The sequence below is a fragment of the Fringilla coelebs genome (genome assembly GCF_963513975.1).
Source record: "Fringilla coelebs genome assembly, chromosome: 5".
Classification (NCBI taxonomy): Eukaryota; Metazoa; Chordata; class Aves; order Passeriformes; family Fringillidae; genus Fringilla; species Fringilla coelebs.
In genome coordinates this window covers 64,045,762-64,063,148 of record NC_140033.1, presented here as the reverse complement: position 1 = coordinate 64,063,148, position 17,387 = coordinate 64,045,762, and the positions used below count along the sequence as shown (strand labels likewise).

General features: G+C 37.8%; 1 protein-coding gene across 4 annotated transcripts in view; it reads left to right on the top strand.

Annotated features, from left to right (window-relative positions):
• CCDC91 (coiled-coil domain containing 91) overlaps positions 1-17,387 on the top strand; it is a 114,393-nt gene that overhangs the window by 26,144 nt on the left and 70,862 nt on the right. For all 4 annotated transcript variants that reach the window (XM_084206022.1, XM_084206021.1, XM_084206023.1 and 1 more), the window contains exons 4-6: positions 293-450; positions 3,386-3,553; positions 5,555-5,659. In XM_084206022.1, the coding sequence (XP_084062148.1) occupies positions 293-450; positions 3,386-3,553; positions 5,555-5,659 (431 nt within the window). The remainder of the gene's footprint in view (positions 1-292; positions 451-3,385; positions 3,554-5,554; positions 5,660-17,387) is intronic.

The window sequence follows — 17,387 nt, the reverse complement described above, 5'->3', positions numbered from 1 at the left end:
GAATCAAAAGAGACAAAGTTAAAACTGATCCTTTTTGAGAGCTGTAAAACTTCTGTGTAAATTAAAAGTCTAAATTTACTGTGACTGTGATTTTGATTGTCCTTAAGTCAATACTACTGTAAAACACAGGCACTTTGAGTGGAATCACTTTTCAGTGCAATTGAATTATAAGAGGTAGATAAGCTTACAGTGGTATGACTAGACTTGTGATGGTTTTTTCTAGGCATGGACTCCAGAAACAAAACTGGTTTTTTGGGTATTTCTTCATATTGTGTGTGTTTTCTGTTTCCAGTACCCGAAGTCCATAGATCTTCTGATGTTCTTCTGGAGCACTCTGTGTCTTCATCCTGCCTGCTTCCTTCTGACCCTTTCATTTTATCAAGTGATAATGTGGCAACAGTTATTCAAACAGGCAAGAGTGTGATAAATCCAGCTGTTCCTGAAGAACAGGTAAATTTTTGATCTTCAGTGAGATCTCAATGTATTAAATATCAGTGCTGCATCTTTTCTGTGCACATTTATGTTGAAATGCTTTTTAAGGGCAAAAGGTCCTTGGATTTCTGTGATGCAGACTTTGAAGTAAAATGATTTTTAGATTGTTTATGAAACCTATAACTGATAAAAACCATACTACTTTGATCTGAACTGCAAGAGAGATAACTCTATTGGTGTTATTAAAAGTTAAAGGCACGCTGATGGTGATTTCCATGCTGATTTCTTTCCTTGCATGAAGGAAATATCAGCAGGAAAGTTCTCTCAAAAAAAAACTGGCTACTGTTAAAGCTTGTCACACTTGTATGTTTTCTCAACTAGGTTTTTAGGATTTTCAAGGATGGGGCTCTGAGCAACCTGGAGTAGTGAAAGGCATCCCATCCCTGCCCATGCCAGGGCATTGGAACAAGATGATCTTCAAGGTCCCTTCCAATCCAAACCATTCTATGATTAAAGAATTAACATTTAATCTTTACCTAATTATAATTAAATTAATTTTAGGGAGGGTTAAATTGTACTTTGCTTTACTTTGTTTTTCTCCCCATTACTTTTAAGTTGATTTTTTTTTTTTGGTGGTCTAGTTGTAGGTTTTTAATCTCAGGTGGCTGCAGTGCTGCTGAGAACTGAGCTTTGTTTCTTTCTGGGGTGTGAAAATGTTTAGTTTTTAACTAAACATCTAGGTGAGCATGGAAGGAAAAAGCCTTTCTGCTTAGATTATCATAAGAATTCTATCAGAATCACAAGAGCTGCTGCAGATGAGACTTAAATAGACTTACCCTTCTGAGTTTTTTTTACTGCCATTAATTGCAGTGACGTCCATTTGGACATGTTAATTCACTGTAAACTTCCTTATTTCAGGATGTGGGGTAGTACATCCATTAGAAAAAGCTCTTGCCTCACTGTGAAGCAGTCAGTGTTTTGGGCTATTTGTTAACCCTCCTGTTTTCAGCACTTCCTGGGTTTTTTCTTCTTCAGGTAGATTTATCAAGTCTTAAGGCTGCTCCTGGTGAAAGCTGAATTTCATGATTAAGTCAGATTTTCATTTTCTGATCAGTTAAATGCATGTCTTAAGAGCTATTTAAACAAAATTCACAAAATACAGGTTTTGGTTTAACTGAGCCTTATCTTTTTCCTTTGAGGGGCATCTGTAGGTTCACACTTCCAGAAAGAGTATGGCACAAATTGTGAATTAATTTATTTATAAGTTACCATTTTGTTTGTACCCAGGCTCATGTACTGTGGAAAGCCTATAAAAAGTGAAGAAGAGATGTGCCCAGATGCAAATGAGAACAAAGAAATGTATAAATCCAAAAGCTATGGTTTTTTTTTTCTTGAGAGGGAGGAGTGTTTGTTTTCTTTTTTGACTGATGCCAACCATAGTAATTTTCTGTGTTGAAGGCTCTTCATCTGGCTCTTTGACAAAGTTTTGATAAGTAAATTTCTTTTACTGGAAGCATGATCAAAAAGTGATTTTCTTCATCCACCACAGATCCTGCCTTTTTAAATTTTGGCTAACAGTGAATAACCTTCAACCTTTCTTGTTTGAGCTAGGCCAGCAATTTTAGCTTTTGTGTTCTCTGGAAAGAGCACTTGGGTTATTCCAGAACACTTAGGCTTAGGGGTATTTTTTAAAACTATAAAGTCATTTAGCTAGGTAATCTTACAGAAGAATCAAAAATACACTTTGTTACTTCAGACTAAGTGTGTGTGCAAATTCTAGTTGTTTCAGTTTTTCTCGTCTTGTTCTGTTCAGCTACTGAGAGACCCATCATTCTATAAATTCTCTGTAAAGCAGGAAATAGTTCAAATTGAAAAACTTAATTAACAAGTCCTGTTGAAGGGAGTTGAGAGCAGATCCTTTAACATTATTTTGAGATGAAGATGACTTTGCACTAAGGAGTAAAGAAAAGGAAAATGGTGGGCAGAAAACTAAAATAAAATATTCTCATACCTATTAGAGGGTGGTGTTAGTAGAAATGTATTTTATACTTCTATCTCCAGAGCCTCTTGAGGTTTCAGGTAAAAAAATCCTTCCCTACTACAGGTTCCATACTCACAGTTTTTGGTGATGCCAGACTCTCACCTTGAGTAGTACTCAGAAATGGAATTGGCACATATGACTTCTCTTTGCTTCTTACAGGAGAATTCAGAGCACAAACTGCAGTTTTCTCTCTGTGTTTTGTCTGCTGTATTTTATATATATTGTACATATATATACAGTCAAGATCTCAGCTGGTTTTGTTTGTTACTTTATTTGAATAATTTGAGAGATGTTTATGGGAAAGTCAGAGCATTATCTAAATGTATGTTTGGAATAAAAGGTGTTCGGGGGTGGATTAGGTCAGATCAGTCAAGCCTCTCTTTAATAAAGACACTGAGATGTTCCTTTCACCACCCAAATCTCAAAGCCACCTGCTTGGCTTTCAGGTTGTTGAAAAAGTGGCAGCTGAATTAATGTACCAGTTTTTTCCTTGGAGTTGTTTTGTGGTGAAAAGGACAAGTTTTTGCCCCTTCCTTTATTTATTTAAAAGGGGGAAAATAAAGCTTTGAATTTTGTTATCTATACCACAAAATGTTTAAAAGATCTTAAACAAAGGTTTTTGTGTTCTTTTCTGAAAGTGTGGGCTTACTATGAGTGTTTCACCTGTGTTCTGTACTTCCACAGTTTACTGAAATAGCAGTCCTTAAATGTTTAGAGATGTCTGGATTACTTTTATTCTGTTAGCCTAAGGATGAGAAATTTATTTTAGCACAAGCCCTTTGTATTCCCTCCCTGTTACCACTGATTGCAGTGTGCACTTGGTGAAAACATGGAATGACTAATCCAAGCAGAGTTTGTTTCCTTGAGGCATTGAGAGAGATGATTCAGCTCCACTTTTCTCCTATGAACCAGGCTCAAGCAGATATTCCAATTGCCTCTTCAAATGTAATTGAAGACAAGACTTTAGCTGATGTTGAGACAAAGAGAACAAACGAACCCAAGAGCTGCCTTCAACAAGCTGTTGCAAACCTCGAAATCAAGCTCTGCAGTGCTGAAGAAGAAAAACTAAAAATCAAAAAGGTATGAATAGTCATTTTGAAGGAAAACATTTGGCATTTATATAGGAATTAAATATAGGCGGAGCTGGCAGAGGTTTAAAATTAATTTGAATTTTTTTTTCATAGAAATTAGCCAAATTCCAGAGAAACTGGCCAAATTTAGAATCATAGACTTCCAAGACTACCAAGACTATCAAGTTCAACCTGTGCCAGATCCCTACCTTGTCACCAGCAGAGAGCACTGAGTGCCACATCCAGGCATTCCCTGGACACTTCCAGGGATGGGGACTCCACCATCTCCCCGGCCAGTGCCTGACTCCCGTTTCCATGGAGAAATTCCTCTTGATGTCCAACCTGAACCTCCCCTGGCACAGCTTGAGGCCATTTCCTCTTGTCCTGTCCCTTTGTCCTGGGACCAGAGCCTGACTCCCACCTGGCTGCAAGAGATAAAGTCCCTCTGAATCTTTGTTTTTCCTCAGCCTCTTCTCATCAGATTTGTGCTCCAAGCCCTTCCCCATCTCCATTGTCCTTTTCTGGATGCTCTCTAGAGACTGGCCAGAACTGGGCACACCACTCAATTTAGCTGAAAAACTTTTTTTTAGGTCTGGTGTCTATTTTAAGCTGAATTTTTGTAAACTGTCAGGAAAAAAAAAAAAAACAAAACCCCAGAACTTTTTTAGCCTGACTGATAAAAAAAAGGGACAAAAAAAAAAAAAAAAAAACACCAAAACAAGAAGATACAAGCTTTCTCAGCATGAGCTTTGTTTTGATTTTTTGGGGGTTCTAGTAGCTAAATTCTTCATATTCCTTCTGACCTGAACAGTATGGGCACCAAGCAGGGCTGTGCCTGCAGTTACACATTTGAGTTAGCAAAAGGTCACTGAGGCGTGGGAGAGTGAGTTTAACTTCTGTTTTTCTTAATACTGTTTCTTGGGAGGCCTCAAGCTGTGCTGGGGAAGGAGAAATCAGCTTTTTGGAAATGAAAATGAGGGTGAATAACTCGAGCCAAGGATGAGGGGGTCTGCAATGGGCTGGTTTGGCTACAGGTGTGAAGGAAAGGTTGAAGGGAAGCAGGAATACAAGCTGGAAGAGGAGACAGGTTGAGAGAGAGGCTTTAGGTTGCTGTTCCACACTCTGTTTCTGTCTCATCAGTGAAGTCTCTCAAACTGTTTTGACTATTTTGTCCAAAAGCAGGGTTGAACTAAGAAGACCTACTCTTTCTGTCCTCCTCATGACCCTCTCAGTCTGCCTTTGTTTGAATAGCTGTGCAGTGACCTGGCAGGTCATTTGTTTCTATACTGGCTTCCTGCATGGCTTGGAGAAATAGTTGCTCTTGAGCAACTGAAAGGGTGCCAGCAGCTTATGTACAACAGCAATGGCTGCATTAAGGAAAAGTAAAAATCTTTAGCTCTTTGTGCAGCAAATAATTTTGAATTTTATTGTCAGTGGTGTTATTCTCCTTCCTCTCATGTTGAGCAGGCTTCCAGAGTGGCTCTCTGCAAGATCCCAGAATATTTTAAGATTTTATTCATTTTGGAGATGTAGATAGAGATCATTGCATACATGCATAAATGTCATAGGATTCCTGCCTTTTCAGTGAAAACATTTGCTGACAGTACATTTAATATGCTGCTTTTCAAGTACAGGAAGGCAGAGCAAGATACTAAAAATATAAAAATGATTGGAACAGAATAGAATAGTTCCAGTTGGGAGGGACCTGTAACAACAGGTCCAGCTGCCTGAGCCCTTCAGGGTTCAGAAGAAGTTAGAGATGTTATTAAGGGCACCTTGGCCATTTCACATAGGTCATTCCTTATACATGAGACATGCCTTGGGTTTGAAATACCTCACATGTGAGAATACTCTGCCAATTTAAAGACTGCAGTCAGACTTTATCTCTGCGATAGTTAATAGAGGAATCATCACATTTATCAGAAATTAAATTAGTTGGAATGGTTTAATGAATCTGTATTTTCACAATTTGCAAATGTAATTTCATGTGTTTGTTTTACAAACTTTATAGGAATTGGAATATTTGCTGGAAAAACATAGTATGCTAGAAATGGATTTCTTGAAGGAAAAAAAAGACAAAGTGCTTCCACATCAAGATCATTACAAGACACTCCAGGTAATTTCCTTCTTCTAGTATCTTTGTTTTTCAGGAGGGTTTTTTATGGAGTATATTTATGTCCCAACAAATATTCTTTCCAGCATCTGTGGGCCTGCTCCAAAGCATTTTGAATTTCAAGAATTTCTAAGGTTTTTAGATCAGAGCCTGATTTTTTACATTAGCAGGAATGTAAGTTTAATATCCCACTTGCCTAACTACATTTTTGTAACTCAGAACACTCTTCCTTGTTAGGACCTATTTCATTAAACAGATGAAAAGAAAACCCCTTTGCTCAGTGGTTGTGTTTAACAGCATGACTTAGCATGTTCTAGGGTGCTGTGGCCAACTCTTTGTGCTGTTTCACCTAACTTCAGTATGGAATAATTCATGCTGCACAACAAAAATCTGCTAGGTGTAATTAGATGATGGACAGTAGAATTAGAATTGTTTCCATTGTAAAAGATAACATCTTCCATTAAATACATGTGTAAAGTTTCACATTCCAGACAAAATTTTCATTGAAGTTTTCAGTCATCTTCCAGATGACTGAGCAAAGCAAACTATGTTTCAGCATTTCAGAAGCTTTTGTCTGTAACTCAGCTTCACTTAATTTTTTTGCTGTTGTGGATGATCTTTAATAGCTATTGCATTGTTTCTCATTTTTATTTAAGGGGTTGCTGTAGTAATTTGTTTTAAATTCCTGATAGCAGTGCATTCTGGAATTTACAGTAATCTAATAATCTAATAATGGTTTTTTCCCCTTTTTTATGGCAACACTTGACTCAATGAAATAAATGTTGCTTAACCATGACAGAAAAGGAATTTTAACTTAAAACCCTCATGATTTATGGAGTACCACAGTCGTTAAAGTTGTTGGTTATCCTAAACAATAGAATGGGTGGATTTCATGTTGCTAATACTTCTGCTTGGAGATCACTGTGAATCTGAATAGTGGAAATGCTGCTGAGGTTTGCAGCTATCAGCCTATATCATAGCTCTTTGAGTCAGGTACTGCAGTTTTCAAAAATGGCAATAAAAGGGTCATGACCTCTAACTTGGCAGAAATGCTCATGTGATTCCTCTTGATATCTTCTGGGTAAACCAGAATCAAACCAGAGGAGGAAAGTGAGTCATGCTTCTAAGAGCTGCCTGGTAAAGTTACTTCCATGAGACTTGAATTGTGGATGCCTTCTGTTACTGCAGCTTTTAGTTCCTTTTGTCTTTCTCCTCTGCAACACGGGGGTCACCACCTGTGGCCACACACGGAGCAGAGCTGGCAGCTCCTGAGGACAGATGTCTGTCCCTGGCTCTGCCTTTTCCACTGGTTATTAGTGCTGGCTATCAGTGCTGTTGACCTGAAAAGCTTTAAAGCAGACTGCAGTGGTGCCTCTGGCACAGCTTTGGGAACTCTCAGGATGAGATTTCCAATGGAACCCATGCCAGCATCCAAAGCTGTAGGTGTGCATTGGCTTAATTCCTTTTAAATGAAATTGCTGTGTTAATGTTTGAGTAAAAAGTATAAAACCAATGCCTCTGGAGACTTTTCTCACTGTCTTTTGCATGAACATGCACTTTTTCATGCACCTTTATATTTACTAATTAACTGGCTTCTGGGACTTGTGGCAGGGAATTCTCAAAAGCTGCTCTAGATATAACAAAGTCAGTCAGTTAATCTGTTAAAACCTTGTTTTTACAAAGTGGTGTTTCGATAAGACCCTTTTTTTGAAGAAGAAGAAGAAGTTACTGTGCTTAGTTCTGAGAGAAGATTTCAATGATCTTGGTCAACTGAGTCACTAATCTAATTTTTTTTACATATTTTCCTATTGGTTTCTGCCTCAGGCAAGGGTGACAGTTATGTTACCACAGTTTTGTTCTTAGAAAATTGCATCAATTAAATATGCTTTAGTTTTTTTGATATAGAAAAAAATAACTCTGAAAGACAAGGCAGGAACATAAAAGTATTTTCTCTAAGCTGGGTTACCATTCTAATGAAGCAAGTTTTGTTCTGGACTAGTCACAAACTTTCTTCATCATAGGTGTGCAAAAAAGCCCAAAACTGAATTTAGTAGTTCTGAAAAATTGAAGAATTGAAGGCTAGTGATAGTAACTGTTCCTAAGCATGGAGGCAGACATCCAAATCTATGTTATGTGTTAACATTTGACCAATGGATGACAATAGAGTTATCATACCACATCTATCATTGTGTAAAACCAAAAAGTAAAAAGTTCTGTGTTTCATCTAAATAAAATCAGCTTTAAAAGAAATCAAGATTGAACAGACCATGTAGTATATTCATATTCTTAACATTATTTCCATATGTAACTGCAACAACCAGAGACAGTAAAGGGGCAGCAGTGGGTTCATAAACAGAATAAACAAATTTCTATTAACTGGTATTATAGAGTTGCTTGGATATTCAATGCAATGGTCTCTTTGAGATCTTGAATTCATATAAGCTAATAAAATTAGAGTTATGACTCCCACATTCCTGCTTCAGTGTTTGTACTATTAAGAGGCAGAATAATATAGTATATTTCTAACTTCTTTACTTGCAAGTTTGAACTGAGTTAAAATTGCTGTGGGAAGTGTAATTTTAGGTGTTTTGACTTGTGTGCAGTGTTGCAACTATAAAGCTGCAATCTTCCCTTATAATTCCTTGCTTATTTTAGGCAGCAGAGAAACAGGTGCAAGTGTTTGTCTGTTTTTTATATTTTCTTGGTTGGTATGTCAGTTTTATATTTTTCACTTTTTTGATCAGAGTATATCTATTCATGTCAACTTTTAACTTCAGCTCTTCCTTAGGTGTTACTTGCTACATATTTTTAAGTCATTTGGGGCTAGTAAGTCATGCAAGGTTTTGGAAATAATGCAGATTTAGTGGTCACTTAATCCTAGAAATCTAAAATTTGGTTGTAGCCACATTACAAGAAGTTGTAGAGATAAGCAAAGGCTGCATTGTAAAACTACCAAACTCCAATCTGTAACACAGTGAAAACCACCAATAGCAAAATTAACATTCTTGTTCAGCAGGTGATGTTCTCATGCTCACAAATCACCGAGGGAACACTTCATTTGAGAAGGGAAAGTAGTGCCTGGTTTCCACTGCTCTGAACAGGAGCTTAATTCTTGGGACAGATTGTTTAACTGATAAGGGCCCTGATGTTTGGTCTGTCTACAGACAACTGGTTTTGATGATTCACTGAGAACTGGATCATTCTTTTCACTGCTATTTGTTTGATTTACCACACACTCCCATTTGAAGAAGTGCTGCATTGGCACTGGAAAATTCTCGTTGCGGTTATACACATTTTTTCCCATCATCATCCCTTTCTGGAAGTTAAGCAGGCTGTTTTTCTAAAGAACAATATAGTTGCTGTGGTGTGACCTTTCTTTTTGAAATAAACTTCTTTTTTATCTTTTAACAACAGACTTTCTGTTCTTCCAACTTCTCAAACCTGTAGTAGTTATGAAAACACCGACAGTTTTTTTTTTCTTTTGGAAACCATTGTTTCTGTTCCATCTTTCTTTAGGGAACATCTTAGGAACATCCCATTTTTATTTAAAAAGGGACTTAATTATGCTTATTTTATGTAGCAGTATTATATTACTCTTATTGCAAAGAATCATGATTGGAAATGAATTGGTTGCTAGTGTGACTTCACTTTATGTAACATTTTTGTGTGTAAGAAAGAAGGTCAGATAGACTCCTTGTTTGAGTGGTTTTTCAGAAGGGCAGGGGAGGAAGATTATCCTAAGGAAAACATTGACAGAACAGTACAGAATGATCCAAAGGAAGTTCACTAGGTCTTGCAGTAACACCTAGCTGGGATTAAAAGTAGCAATAACCTAAATTCAGTCATTTCAGGTGTTAGGCGTTTCATTTATTTCCATGGCTGTTGGTGTTTTGGGAGATTTTTCATTTGAGTACCTGTACAAATGTCACATTTAAATTATACAGCTTCAAATTATGAGGAATAGTCTTTAAATGCAGTTACATAAAGATAGAAAATGGTAAACCTGCAATTTTGGGCCAGTTTGTTCCCTCTTAACTCTGCAGGATGACTTTATTTTTATTTGGATTAATATCTCTTGTTATTTTGGAGGTTTTTATATATTGGACCCATATATCACACAAATTCACATGAACCAGGATGCATATTTGGTGGTGTCTGTCTCCTTATTTTAGAGGTTAGTACTTCCACTTCCCTTTTAATGTCAGAGTTTAGTGATGTTCATCCATGCACGCCTCCTGCTGCCTGTGCTTGACTTCCAGCTTGTCCCTATGGACCATTCTTGGGTTTGGAGGAGATAATCCCTGAGCAGGAACCAGCTCCTTTGGAGCTTTCTCTTTAGGCTGGTGTCCCATGTCCCAGGCAGATCCCAAAGAGGCCAAGGCTTTCTTCCCTCCAGCCCAGTGTTGTGATCCTTGGTTTTGTCCTTCTCCTGAACTCACCATCTCATAGTCACTGCAGTCAGGGCAGATCTTCACATCCTCAGAGAGTCCTCCTGTGTTTTTAAGGCTTGGCTCCAGCAGAGTGCCTTGTGGATTGTTCCTCAGCTGCCCTGTGTTCCAGGGCTTGTTATGTATGTGCCCCAGGAGCCCCCAGGATCGCTGCCTTGTCCCACTGGCACATTCTGGGGGTGTAAAAATGCAGGTGTTAGAATGGTAGGTGCTGCTGCCTATTTCTTGTCCCCAGCAAACCTCTCCTGGTGAAAAGCCAGCTGAAGCTGAGTGAACATTCAGGCAACGCAGTCAAAACTCAACACTCACTGCAACTGGCTCAGCAACAGAGGCAAGAAAGGCTCTTGTGCAAAGTTTTATTCCAGCAGGGTCTCATATAGCTGAAGGGGAACCCGGGGAAAAAGAGGAAGAACTGCATGGAGCAGGCAGTTTAAGAAGGGGAATGGGTGTGTATTTGTTTTGGTTTAGGGCAAATTTGGGAGACAACTGCCAGTGGCTTAGGATCACTGATTTAGCTACAACCTCAGCAGCTGGGGTGTTGGCTGCAGCCTGAGGGACTGGGGTAGCTGCTGATTTGTCCCCCTGCCCCCCTGCCTCTATATGCCACCCACAAGTCTTAAAGGTGCAATAAACAGAACGGATGACTGGGGATAAAAGCATCATAGAGTTGACTTAGGACAGGGTGGGAGGCAGAGCTAAGGGCTGGGCAGAGGGGACTGGCCTCCAGGGGAAAGGGGGCAGCCACCAGGGATGCTAAGCCAGTGAGGGGACGGGGAAAGGAGAAACTGGGGGAAGATGTGGCACAGAAGTCCATGGGGGAGTCTGTTTTTCTCCCCAGGAGGGCTGACTCTAGGGTAAGTAGTCACTGCTGTTTCCAGGGCTGAGGGCTTGGGAACTGGCTGAGGCAGCAGAGCTCATGGGATGCTACAGGGTTGGACGTGTTCCTTGTGAGGAATCGCAGGAGGCTCCCTCCTGTTGTCTGGAGAAGGTCCCACCTGCCCTCATCCATCTGGAGACTGGCTGGCACAGCAATTCCCACTTTGCTGCTAATCCTGACCCCCAAATCCTTCACTGATCCCCTACCCCAGGACAGAGCTCCACACATTCCAGCTCCTCCCTCGCGCACGAGGCGATGCCCTGTCATCGCCTTCCCGGCCTTTCCTTCCAGGAGAGTGCATTTATGATCCTGGAAAAGGTGTTCTGCAGGAGGCTGGAAACAGGTCTTGGAGGTAGGTGGTTTTTATGGCTGGAGTACTAGAAAATGTATGTTTTCTTACAAAACTAATATATGACTTACATCCTGTTAAACACTATCTTCTAAGAAAATATTTAGGTTGGTTTTAGGTGCAGACATAGAGGAGACAGAATGTTAATAACAAAAAAAAAAAAATAGGTGTGAAAAAAAAGTTTATGTACTGTACCTGCAAACAAATTTATAAATGAGATTCCAGGAAATTTCATGGGTCACAGCAGGGTTTAAAATTATGGAATATGGAAAAAAAGGGGGAATTTCAGAAAAGACACTTTAACAGATAGCAGTGCATCTTTTTGCTGGACTGCTAAAGGTATTTCTGGATATGGCAACAATCCCTTGCCCACCTCTTTTTCAAGTGAGTGCCAGATACCTCACGTTTATTTATTCACCTTTAATTTTTTTTAATGTTACTCTCTGTACTCTTCTTTCAGACATTCATTTTTATTCAAAGTCTTTATTTATTAATCATTTCAGAGCTGTTTACATTTTGGCCCATTTCCCCCCTGCCTTCACTTCCCCCCCAGTTTTGATGTCTTATTTCCTCTAAATTATTTTTCCATTCATGAGGAAAAATAACTTTTTATTTGTATTACAGAAAGATTCTGCTCTTTTGCTTTATGCTTTCCTTTTAGACTTCAATTCTTTTATTAATTGTTTTATTGTCTTTTTTCAGGGTTATGAATTAGAAGAGTGGATCTAAGACTAAGCATTCTAATTTTGTTTTAAAAATATACCTCTCTTATGCTGTTGTGCTGTTATTTAACTGCTTTGAGATGCCCAACTTGCCTTATAGTCTGATACTCAGTCATAGGGCATGACAAACATTTTTTTTTCACTTATGTGCCTCCTTTGCCTCCCCGATTTTAAAAGCATTCCAAAAATTGGGCTTAAATGATCATTTTCTTAGTGTGCAAGTAGGTGCTAGCAAAACAGGTTTTTTTTAAAACCAAGTGTTGTGTCCTGACTGCTTTGTAGGTGTCCTGATCTGCTTTTTGCCAACGCATCCTGGATTTGAGTTTACTGATTTATGTTCAGTGTGTTAAAATCTGTGACAGCTGCTGCACATCTTCATTTGCACATTCACAGTGAGTGCATTCAGAGGGATTCATCTTTTACTTTTTCTCCTACTTGATATGGAAATTCTACTTAAGAAGGTTGTGAAATGCCCAGATATATTTAGCGCTGGTTGGTTGGAGTTCTTTACCACCAGTCTTGTCTCACCAAGATTTTCACATCAAGATTTTTCTTTTTTAGGTAGGAGTAGTATCTTGTTGGATTTTTGAGGGAATAATGAAAATGTGCAAAATTTGTCTAAAAAGAATAGAAAGGAACTTGGGTAGCTGTATTGCTAAGACAATACTTAAGGCCAGTTATTTGTTACATGAATAAAATTTAATAGAGATGGAAAAAGTTTGAAGGTGTAGCAGGTTAATGAACTATAAAATTTTCAGCAATCTGCAGCTGCTCATAGTTTATTAACAAACTGTGAACCAGACAAGGTGATTTAGCAGTTAAAGGGAAATGTTGCAATGCTTGCAGGACAGTTGCCTGTTACTTGGCATGCACCTCCTTAAAAAATGTGGGGAATGGTGCCAAAGCATCTCCATGTCCCTGGGTCCACTCTTGTCCTGTTTGTGTTCAGTGTGAGGCATCTGAGACGGGGCAATTATTGTACCTGAGCATTATTCACCCTCAAAATAGTAAATCCTAGCCAATATTAGCCAAAATTAGTCAATATTTTTTAAAAAATTTGTACTTCCTGTTTATACATTGGAGGCATAAAATGCACAGCAAATACCAGGATGATGTTTTGGGGAGAAATTAGAAGGATTGTCCCTTCATTGTCTTCACCTGTTAAATCATCTTATTTGGTTTATAATTCATTAATAAACTATGAATGACTGCAGAATGCAGCTTAATACATTACTGAAACTTTTATTGCTAAATTAACCTGCTACACCTTTAAATTTACTTTTTCAGTCTGTATTGAATGTTATTCATCTACAGTATACACATGGTGTTGAAACACAGTTTACCTGTGTTTCTAAACCCAGCTGAAATGTGTAATTTGCCAAGCATTAAGCAAATTTATTTGTTTACATGTATTCTAATCTAACTAATTCACACACTGGAAGTTATAGCCAAGAAACTCAAGTGATTTACATATCAAAGTTGAATTTATTCATCCCTTCTAAGTTCCCTTGGAAACTTCCTTATGAATTATGGCTATACATTTTTTTATTTGAGTGAACTGCCAAAATGTTAATATGTAAGCAAAGTCTCAACAAATAACTAATATTTTAAACTACTAAAGGTGTGTAACAGGTCACTTCTATATAACTCCTGATATTAAGAAAGCAGTTCTAGAGACAAAGTATTGGTTACTTTATTGTTGCTGCCCTTATATAAATAAATAACATTTTGCTGCTGAGACTTGAGGATAAGGTTTTTTCCTCACTAAAGGTTTAAAAGGTCCAGAAGGGCATGTGACATTTAAAATAATCATGTACTTAAACTACTGAGAACTTTTTTACTATTCTTGGCAAAACTTTTATCACTGAAAGAAAGCTGATATTAATGAGAACCAGAACATCTGTTCTTAAACCTGGAGGATATTGAGATAAAACAGATTTTCCCAGTTCTATGCAATTCCTTAAAAATAAACCTACCTTACTTGAAGGTATTTTTAAACACAATGCAGTGTTTTGGTTTTGGATATGTATTACAAATTAAACCATTCTCAGGCAAATAATTAGTTAGGGTGATCAACATTAATTTCCAGAAGTGAGTACCATAATGATAAAATGAAATTATGAAAATGAAGGTCTGAATAATGCTTAAAAAACAATCTAAGGCATGGCGATGAAGGACTGAGAGAAATTCTGAATTTCTTCAGTTATAATTTTTAAAATCTATTCTAAGAATAATTTCAGCCAGTAAATCTGTGCTTAATGTGCTTCCTGTTTATGTAGGGAGAACGTAAAGTTTCCGTGCTAGGTTTTCACAGGGCTGAGTTTGTCTGCCTTTTGAGATAAGTGAGAAGTGAGTGTGTCATGGACAAGCAAATTTCCATAGACTTGCTAGGCAGAGAATTTGCAGTAAGTCTTGATAACTTCAGGGAAGCTCAGAAGGAAAACACCTACTGAGCTCATAAGCAACGAGGAATGTAAAATGTCCTGCTCCCTTTTATTCAAACTTTATAACTGGAAAGGTAATTTTTCTGCTTGAAGAGCCTTCTTAGCGATAAGCAGAAGAGGAGATCCATTTTCATCTTTTTGAGCTAAAACCTAATTCCACACAGTGTGTGATGCCTCCTTTTGAGAAAATACTTTGTGAAATACTTTTGTGAAGTAATTTGTTTAAAACAGTAAATAAAGGAAAAAAAAAGCAAACTGAGAAGGGTCAGTAGAGGGAACAATTCTGGGGTTTCATATGGAGTGTGATTCCATCTGCCCCCTGGGGGTTCTGTTACCTGCACAGAATTCCCAGTGGGAAACAGCTGCATTCAGCTGGGCTGTTGGGGAGTTCCCCAGTCCCTGGGACTTGGACTCACTGCTTATAAAGACACTTTTCAGCTCTGTGTCTCTCTAACACGTTCAGTGGTGCTTTAAGATAGATTAGTCTTAGATGTCCTATGCTGTTATTTTCTATAAATGTGGTCACAGTTGTCAGCTGAGGAAAAGGATTCAGGGCTTTATGGAATTCAGCCAGAAATGCAGTGGACATCTCCCATGCCAGAAGAAAGGGGATATTGTAGCTAACAAAGACTACAGGAATAGTTTAAAAAGGTCTCATATTTCTCATAATATTTTTATTAGAGCGTTCTCTCATGAATGGGGGTCTAGTGGCACTTGCCATCCTGTTTACATCAGATTTGTCTGTCTTTACTTTCACATTTTTTTGCGAAATGATTATTTGTTAAATAAAAATAGCAGCTCTTTGAAGCGTGTTGCAACTCTTGTGACAATATTTTATCAACTTTCAGCACAGTCCCATTCTGTCACCACCAATTAAATTATCTTCTCCTGGACCAATCACTGACATGGCTGATGAATCTTCCATTGCACAACAGAAACACAGTAGCATTTTTTAAGGAAGAATGAAATTTTTATTCATTTTTACCATATTTTGTATTTTTAACTGGTGCTGCACTACTTTACATTTTTAAATGTGGCCTCCAGTCCTTTAAATACCTTTACACATGCTTAATAAATCTGCATATACCCAGTTGAGAAGGCTATATTACAGCAGGATTTGCTTTCCCTTTTTGCAAATGCTTTTAGCCAAGAGCCTTACTGTAAGCAATGTTTGTGCCCCTCTGAAGAGGGGAGCTGCTCAGAACAAGAACGTGTCTTAATCATGATTTTTCTCATCTGGGTAAGCCAATTTGTGGGAGGTCTGACGTAGTGTAAAATACCAAGAAGTTTCAAACCAAGCTAAAACACAGCTCAAGATTTCTATCAAATTCAGTCCTAATGCTACAGCTTTTTAAAAATGTATTTACATTTTAATTTCTCATGTGCAACAAAGGAAGAGTGAGCTTGTTTTTGCCTCTTTGCCAGTTGGCTTGGAGAAAGGAACTGAGGGACTTTGAAAGGGGCAGCGTTTTTATGGTCTGGGTTTGTAGAGTTAGAGGTAACAATATTTGTGTCCAAATTAGAATCCCTCTGCTTCTCCCTCTCATTCTTTCAGTAACAACAGGGTTCTTACTGGGGAGGGAAGGTTTTGGCTGCTGTGGGATATTTGGTGGGGTTTTTTGGTTTGGGGTTTTTTTTAGGGGGGAAAGGGGGAGATTGCTTTTTTGTTCTTAACTGCAGCATATTGAATAGATAAAGAGGGAGTTGTGGAATTTCTGTAATTCAAAATAAAAAATTAAAATATGAGAATTGTGGTTTTAACATCGTTGGAGGGAAAGACAGAGTGAGGGGTGGAAGAAAATGAAGGGTGTTCTAGAAACAGGGAAAAGGCAAGAAGGAAAAGATCTGGAGGGTGAATGACTGTCAGATGCAGTAATGGGAAAGTCAGTCCCTTCCTCATATTTATGCACTTGTCAAAGAATATTTCTTTCAATTTTGTTTAACTGTTGTTAATATCATCAAGATGAAGAAGTAAATGGAGTGTATAAAAAGATCAGGAATCTTGAGTTATATTATTCTTAGACTAAATTTTGAAAAGCACAGGTATATGTCTATTTTTGTTAATTTCACTGTACCTTTAGAATTCTGAATATTTTTCTGTATGTATCCAGTTGCTTTTTGTGGTCAATAGTAATACATATTAAAAAAAGATTAGTTGACGTAGCTTAATGATATGTCATTTTTAAAAATTAATAGCTCTGTGTTTTTTTTTAAATCACAGTTTAATTTAAAAAAAAATCCAAAACACCAAAAACCAATTAAAACCCAACATAGCTTTTAGTTACCTCTAAGAAACTGAATGTGGCATCAGTCATTGCCGACTCTTTCCGAATGTTCCATCTGATGTTTTCTGGCTTAATTTAGAAAATAAAAATTGATTTTGACTTTGGTTTAGTGATTTTAGTGAGACTACTTTGCTTTGAGGAAGAGCTTAGGTTTAATTTATCTTTTTTTAAGAGGTTGATTAGATTTACTACTTACCCCACATCCTCAAACATAACTTTTCTCCTCTGAAGTAATTAGTTTTGCAGTTAGTTCAGTACCATTAGTGTTTCACAGTAATTAAAATAGAGACAGCAATAATTGCATCTTATAGTTTTCACCTGGGGTTGCTTTTTTAGATGCCCAGGTTTATACCTAGGCTCCAAAGTATAAGAGAATTTTGTGGGAGAGGTCAGGGTGCTGTTTGTTTGTTTGTTACAAATACTGTAGAATTGGAACTTCACTGATGTCAGGCAATTTGATGATGTCAGGATGTTGTTATCATCTTTGCTAATCAAGCCCAAGTTCTTTAACACATTCTTGAGAATTAAATACTGTCATCTTGATTTGTCCATCTCATGTGTTTGCTTGTAAAAGAGCAAAGCAAGGCTTTCTTTCTCCTCCCACGT